Source organism: Vombatus ursinus, unplaced genomic scaffold (genome assembly GCF_900497805.2).
Source record: "Vombatus ursinus unplaced genomic scaffold, bare-nosed wombat genome assembly UNPS02009173.1, whole genome shotgun sequence".
Lineage (NCBI taxonomy): Eukaryota > Metazoa > Chordata > Mammalia > Diprotodontia > Vombatidae > Vombatus > Vombatus ursinus.
This window is the reverse complement of record NW_020948951.1, coordinates 1,534,957-1,543,008: the sequence shown is the minus strand read 5'-3', so window position 1 is coordinate 1,543,008 and position 8,052 is coordinate 1,534,957. Positions and strand designations below refer to the sequence as shown.

Here is an 8,052-nt window from a genome sequence, read left to right as displayed (position 1 = left end):
ACACACACACACACACACACACACACACACAACAGTGTCTCTGTCCCAGACTGAGTTGGGGCTGACTTCTGGGGAGGGGGGGAAGGTATAGGCAGAAGGAGGCTTTAAGCCATCTGGCCCAGGTTAGGGGTGTCCGGGGAAGGACTGGGTTCAGCAAGGAATGGGACCAGAGTAGGTTGAGGCCTCTACAGCGTTGATCCTGCCTTCATGGAGGCAGCTCCTCTGAACCCAGAACAAACCTGGCATCAATAGTGGGTCCCTCCCCCTCGTGGAAAAAGCTAGTGAGCACAGGCCGCCCGACTACCCAGCACCAAGGCCCAGCAGAGGGGAGGGCTGGTAAAATGATCAGAGTATATAGATGGGACACAATGACGGGGATGGACACATAACAGCAAGAGCTGCCTGTTATTCCTCCCATGTGTAGAATACTTTCCAAAGCAATCTTACATCCTTTATTTATCTCACTAGATCCTCACAACCATCCATGAGCTGGGCTAGGCTGAGCTGGGATTGATTGTCCCTATTTTACAAAGGGAACCTGAGCCCAAGCTCAGTGAGGTGACTTGCCTACAGTCCCTCAGATGGTGATAGAATGAAAACCGAAGGCCTCCTGATTCTGAGCACAGCTTTTTCCACTACACCTTGTTACCACTGTGTGCCCAGAAAGACACAAGAGTGACAGAGACACAAGGCCTATGCATACCAACTGCCACTGTCACAATCACCGGATAGACCAACAACCTCCAAGGAAAAGAGACACAGTAAAATCATAAGAGAGCAGTGACAGACATAAGGATGCCCATGTGAATGAATGTGAGTGTACCCCAAATTACCTGCTTTCCCAACCATTCCACTTCCCTCCCCCCCCTCCCTTCCTGTCACCCCCACCAAGCTCAGGCTGAGTTACCCTAATCTACAATGCAATGACTTCAGGGACTGGGAGGATAGAGGAGTCCTCTGCTCCATTCCTGTCTTACCCTCAGGGAGAGAGCTAACACAATCCCCCGCCCCACAAACTCAGAGCCAGGGAGCCCCTCCTGAGAACCAGGATAGGGCTCGAGACAGCTTTCTGCCATCCTTCCCCCTTAGACACCTATATCTGGGGAGGAAACTGAACAAGAAAGGAGCATCAGGTGAGACAATTATGAGGATGGCAGCAGAGATACGGAGAAAGAGAAATCAGAGAAACTGAGGCTAAGACATAGTCTGATCACTTTTCCAGACTCTTATCATAGAATTAATACAGACACATAGTCCCCACCCATGGGAAGGAGAAGTAATAGACCTTGGAGCCCACAGATTTGGGGTGAGGGATCCTCTTTCCCCTGAGGAAAAATGAAATAGAGGGCCCAGATTAAGTCCAAAAGGAAAGGCAATCAATGGACTTTATTCAGGACCCTATCAGAGCAGTGTACCACTTGCTGGCCAACTCAGTCTTCTGATGTGCATTCATCCTCATTTTGGCCAATGTATCCAGTAGCTATCTCGACACCAGGATTCACAGTACCTGGCCTAATTTAACCCTACCTGCCTCTTTGTGTCTGTGCTTGCGTGGCTTCCCCAACCTTCTCATAGTTTCCCTGTCTCCCTCCTCTGCTAGGGTCTGTCTCTCTCTTATGTCAACACCCCCCTGCCATAGCCTTCTTTGTCCAGATGACTCCTATCCGTACAAGTGGATATGAGCCATGTGCCTTCCTTTCATTCCTATCCAATACAGCGAGCACAGTCTCACCTCTGAAGGCTTCCTGGATTTACCCAAGGCAGAGATTAGACTCAACCTTCTGGCCCCTAGCTCAGTCCCTCACGCCTTCCCCAGTATGGCTTCCTTCTGGCCCTACCTGAACTCCACTCTCCTCCCAGTTCTAGCCCCTATTTTTAAAAGCTACTCCCTCCTCCCTTCTCCACCTGGCCACTTGGGCTCCTATTTCTGTAGACCCTGTGAGCTCGGTTTTCTGGAGATCAGCTATCTTACCCTGCCCCTAGATGGCTCCTCCTGGATACCTCCTTCCCATCCAGAATGAAGGCCTCAGATGGTTCAGAACCCCAGCTCTGGCATCTCCACACCCACAGGTCACAGGGGAACATCATGTACCTCTAGGTTCTCCCACATGCTATTATCCATCTTATCCTCCAATTCCCTTTCACCGCTTTCTACACTGTTCTCATGTCCTCCTATATCCCCCATCCTACCTACTCCCCTCCAATAAAATGCTAAGCACAGTGCCCTGGGACACAATAGGCAATCAGTTGATTAGATTGAATTTAAATTAATCAAGTGTGCTCTCCGCAGCACTTTTTGGTGTGGTCACAAGGACCACATTAACCCTGGGTCACTTTGAGGAGCACCACTAAGGTCTCCTGGCCTGACAATTATAATGGAGGAAATGGGGGTAGAAAGACTGGGGAATAGGCACTTGGGATCAAAAGGAGTGGGGGACAGCTTATTGAAATAGGAACCATCCCATTTAGGAGGAAATCAGGTTCAAGGTTTTACAAAGGTAGAAGGATAGCCAGATGGCTTTTGTACAGTCATGAAGAGACTAAGTCAGGAGACCAGGGAAAGGAGTCTCCAACATTATTCAATCCTACTAGGGGCATAAAACAGTTTGAATATGTGGCTATATGCATGTCTGTTCATATGCATGCCCACGTTTTTCGGTGGGTGCCTATGTGTGACTAAACACTTGTATTTATGTTCCTATAAAAAGAGTATCGAACTTGGAGTCAGAAGGCCTGGGTTCACGTTCTAAATCCAATACATACTATTTGACCCTGAGTAAATTCCTTCACTTCTTTGAACCTCAGTTTCCTCATCTGTAAAATGGGGATATTATTACTTCATAGTGAGGTGAGCAGCTCAATTAAATCATAGCTATTGGTGAGCTATTATTTTTTTCTATGTGTAAGCATTTAACTGTGTTTGTATCTACATATGTTTGTGAGCATGTGTCTCTGTGTCTGTATGATTCCCCATCCATCTCTGTGTGTTTCTTTGTATGCCTGTGTGAGAATATATTATGTACACGTGCTTCTCTTTTTCTTCTCTCTATATATGACATGGGGTTTCCCATCCATCTCTGTCTCATCTGAGTGACAAGGCTCTGAACCCTTCCAGGCCCCAGTTCCACTGTTCCTGCCCTAGATTTCTCAGCTTTTTCCAAGAAATTCTTTTCCCTTTCCTCCTTCCATCTTTCATCCCTTCCTTAGTCCCCTAACTTCCTTCTCTCCCTGCCTCTCCTTTCTCTGTCTCCTTTCTCCCCATATACTTCTCCTTTCCTCTCTTCACCCATCTCTTCTCCTCTGCCCCATATCATTTTTTGTTTCTCTTCCCTTGACATCCTCCTTTCCAGCTCTCTTCCCTCATCACTTTTTCCTCTTCTCTCTATCACTCTCTCTCCTTCTCCCTTTCTTTCCCCCTTTATCTCTTCTCCTCCTCCTCTTTATCTCCCTTTCTCCATTCTTTCTAGCTCCTCTTCACCTTTTCTCCTCTCCCATTCTTTCCCTCTATTTTCTTTCTCCCCTTTCTCTCAACATCTCTCCTCCCATCTCTTTCCTTCCTCTTTCTATTGTTCTATCCTTTCTCTACCCTCCTCCATCTTTTTTCATCTCTTTTCTATTTTTCCCCTTTCCACCCTTTCCCTCTCTTTTTCTACATCCCTTTCTCCTCCTCCTTTTCCTCTTCCCCTTCTCTCGCTCTCGCCTCTTTCCCCACCAGGGCCCCTGCTCTGCTCTGCTCCTGCTCATTTATTGACTTTAAAATCAAAGCCAATTTTGGTTTTAGAGAAAGAGAGTGACAGAGATGGAGAGGGAGACAGAGACACAGAGAGACAATACGGAGGGGGAGAAAGACAAAAGACCACTGTCCTTCATATCCAGTGGAAGGAACATACAAAAAGATGAAGGGGCAGACAACCTGGTGTGGGGGCAGGACCCAGAGGGTTTTTCCCTCGGGCCACTTACTGGGTGCATCAAAGCCTCCGGTGTTCCATGCGGTATAGAGGAACCTGACTGGGGAGGGGGTGGGGAGACAGGGAAACAGTCAAGAAATACTAAAGGGCCATGACTGAGACTGCTGGGTTTGACCTACTCTTGAGCCGAGGAGCTAAGGAACCGGGATTGGAGGCCCAATCTGTTCCCTTTGATCTTCTCTATCCACCCAGACTCTTCAGCCCTCTAGCTCTTGCCATCTCCTTGTTTTTGTACCATTCTCTGTCTTCATCTCAGTCTATCTGAGCTTTTGGGGGGGGGGGGGGGAAGAAGCATTTTTAAATTTTCTTTTTACAAAATCCCACTCCCAAATCCTGAATAGATTGTTGATTGGCTCAGACTTCGAATCCAGAAAGATCACAAGAAGCCTGGGTCAGCTCAGAATTCCCCTTCACACATACTACAATGCCCTCTAAAAGGCCAGAGGTCTCCTGAAAAGGGGATGGACGTCCTTTGGCTCTCCCACCCGTCCTCATGTCAGTCCCAGTATAGGTCTGCTGTCTTGCTGCCTTTTTCCATCTGCCAGTCAGCAGAAGAATCAATATTTTATGACCAAAGCAATTTTGAAATCCAAAGAAATGAGAGGCGGGGGTACTATCCAGGGCACCCCACACTGCCACCTCCTAGGTTCCCTGTCCTTGGCCTCACCTCTGCCCTAATTGCCCCCTTCCCAATCCTTCCACGTCCTCCCCACCCATGTCAAGAGTCAGGGGGAGAGAGAGGGAGGGAGAGAGAGAGAGAGAGAGAGAGACAGAGAGAGAGAGAGAGAGAGAGAGAGAGAGAGAAACGAGGGAGAGGGGAAAGATGATAAAGTTACTTTTTTGTTTAACAGATGGGGAAGAGGAGGAAAGGGGGAAAGGGAAGGAGGAAAAGAAAATTGCAGGTCATTAGAGCAGCTTGAAAAGAAAAGTACAGAGTTGGGAAATGGATAATTAGGCAGCGGCTGGGCCGTGCTCGCCCACAAACACCCGAGCTTGAGGGGGAGGGAGGCCGGGGCCCAGGCCCCCTGCCCAGAGACTGGGGAACCAGTGCAGCTCGCCAGGGTACACCGGGGGGCACTGGAAAGAGAACACAAGGTTCCCAGTCATGGGAGTGGTCTTCGGGACAGCGGGCAAGTAGCGCAGCCAGCAAGAACATCGAGACGGTTAGAAGCTAGAGGAAAACTCTTGGGCCGAGGGTGTGAAGCATGTTAGATATAAATCTTTGAGAGGTCAGGCCTAATTTCTCCCAAATGGGGATTAGACTCCGGTTCCCCATCTCTGGACCCAAGTTTTGATGGCTAGTAGTGACTTCGAAGAACCCAAACTTAGACCATGAAAGGTTAATGCATTGAAGGGGAGACCCGGAGGCCCTGTGTGGAGAAGTAGGCCCCAAAGTTAGTAGGCTCAGCCCAGCAGGTCTTCTGGGCCTGAGGTGTTCAAGCCCCCAATGCCTCAGCTCAAGGGTCAGGGGCGAGGTGGCCTATGGCTCTCCCTCTCCCAGATTCTGCCACTTCCACCAACAGGAACACCCGAATTCTAGAGTCTGAGTGAAAAAGAAAGGAAATTCACACATACACACATACATAATTCATACTAATACACAGGCCTACAAACATTCACTCACTCTGGGGTACATTGATATAAATTTCTAATATACATATTCACTCACACTATAATAGACAGGATAGACTCACAGAGAAACTGCCTCATCTTTACATAGTCCATCCAGTGCAGCCAGGAGAAGGGTCTACTCAAGGCCCTGGCCTGATCTGCCCTCTCTCACTCATCACCCACTAGCTCTTACTCTAGGGAGGTCCCCGTATCCCCGCAGCCAGCGCCGTTTTTTTTTCTGTTTTCCCACTAGCCGTTCCTATATCCTATCTGAGGATGAGGACTTTTAGGAGTCACCTCCTCCCTAAGAACAGAGGTGGTTTTGGTAAATAGCTTGGATCACCTGATGTGGCCTCGGAACACTCCGAACTTTCAGAAAACTGACACCCCAATGGGGAGAGATACAGCAATTCCCAAATTTCCTGGCCCTGTTGGTATTTGCAGGAACCCCTTTCCCTGAGCTAAGCGGAGGGGGCCTTTTTGAACGTCGGACGACAAGGACATACACGAGGTTACAGGGCCCCCCGGCAGTTCAGACGTACACCGTCATTGACAAAGCAGTTGATCCTTTCTCTCACTCGTGGGGTCCACACTTAGGGAAGCCTGGGAGCAGAGCAGTGAGCTTGGTCTGTGCCCCGAGCTCCCACAGCGGGTCCTTAAAGCCCTGGGTTTGTAGAGCTCTCTATCGCGTTCTATGGCGCGGGGCCTGTTGCGCCTTCTATTCGGGTTTGAGACGGCTTGCCACCTAATCGAATAAAGCCCTGGCGTAGTGTTCGGTGCACCAAGTTCGCCCACCCCACCCCCACCCCCTTTTCACCTCAGGACCCGAGCTAGGGGTCAGGAGGCACGGGGATTTCCTGTCCTGCGGGAGTCGGGCCGCGAGAAGACTCGACTCAGGCTCGGCCTCTTTACCACAAGCCGCACATAGCTTGTGCTGGCTAGAAAGTTTGCGGCGGAAAAAGTTTATGGAGCGAGCGGGGGGCGGGGAGAGAGGCCCGGTAAGGGAGGCAGCGGGCGCGGGAGTTAGCGGGAAGGGAGGCCCTCTGCGCTGTCAGACTCTCTGCCTGCCTGAGCCCCAGATTGGGATCGGAACCGGAGGCTGAGCGCCGGGAGATCGCGGCCCCGGCACAGGAGAGACCTAGACGGAGTCAGAGAGGAAGACGTGTGGAGGGATTGACGAAGGGAAGGAGCCACGGCGCCCGAGGGGGCAGTCAACGCAGCCCGCCGGAGCCCGAGTCGGGGCCGGAGGCCAAGCGCCCCCCGCAGCTCGCAGCCCGCCGGCCCGGGAGGGCTGCTCCCGGTCTGTGCCTCACGGCTTCTCTGGCTCTTTTTTATTCCCGAAATAAATTTGGGAGACGCGCCATTTTCTGAACTCTGCGCCCATGTGCGGGGAGGAAAACAAAGGCCCTGGAGAGAGTGTGGCCCGCCCCGCGGCCGCGGAGCCGAGCCTGGCAGGGCCCTGTGCAGGGGGGTAGAGGGGGGGAGCGGAGGGGGAGCGGGGAGCAGAGCCCCGCGCTAAGGCGGGCAGCGCCAGGCCCTGCTGAGAGGGCTTCCCCGGCCCCCCTCCCTCTGGCAGTCACACCCTCCACACGCACTCCCACCCCCACCCCGACACTGACACTGACACTGACACACACTCACGCTCACACACACTCATTCGCAGCCTGACACTCTCGCAGACACACACACGCAGCCTGGCACACGCGCGCCTACAGCCGCCGTTCCACACCGTCTCGCACACACCACCCTCGCGCAGACTGACTGACACGACATGCAGTCTTTCGGAGGCAGCCGGACCCACTCGCAGACAGCCTCGCAAGGAGACACGCGCTCGCAACACACCCTCCCAGCCCCGGGGCGGGGGCGGCGGCGCCCGGTTACCTGGGTGAGGCAGTACGGGGAGTACATCGCTCGCTGTCCGAGGAGCCGCGCGGGTGGCGCGGCGAGGCGCGACTCAGCTCAGCTTGGGCCGGGCAGTGGGGAAGCCGCGCTCCAGCTCCGGGCGAGCCTGCCCCGAACCCCTCGCTGCTGCTGCCGCCGCCGCCGCCGCTGCCGCTGCCTTCGCTGCCGCCGCCGCTCTGGCTGCCTCCTCGCTCGCCCTGCTCGCTCGCTCGCTCCCTCTCCTCTCCAACTCTCCTCCTCTCTCGCTCTCTACTCCATGCCGCTCGGTAACCCCGCCTTGCAGTGCTCTCTGAAAGTGAAAGTTTAGACAAAGTTTGGAACCGAGCGCACTTTAGAGAGAGAGAGAGAGAGAGAGAGAGAGAGAGAGAGAGAGGGAGAGGGAGAGCGAGAGAGGGAGGGAGGGAAAAAGGGAGGGAGGGAGGCAGCCCGGCCCTCCCGCCCTGACCGCGCCCGCTCCCACCCCCGCTGCACACACGGACACACACTCACACCCACCCCGACACGTACTTTCTCTCTCACACACATTTACCCTAACAGTCACACATGGACACATTGACACGCACACAGACAC

The 8,052-nt window shown here is 52.8% G+C and overlaps 1 protein-coding gene across 2 annotated transcripts in view; it reads right to left on the bottom strand.

Moving 5' to 3' along the window:
* Positions 1-7,545, bottom strand: part of NFIX (nuclear factor I X) — a 110,441-nt gene extending 102,896 nt beyond the window's left edge. For both annotated transcript variants that reach the window (XM_027851148.1, XM_027851151.1), the window contains exon 1: positions 7,461-7,545. In XM_027851148.1, coding sequence (XP_027706949.1) covers positions 7,461-7,487 — 27 coding nt within the window. In that variant the 5' untranslated portion in view covers positions 7,488-7,545. The remainder of the gene's footprint in view (positions 1-7,460) is intronic.
* Positions 7,546-8,052: the final 507 nt, after the last annotated feature.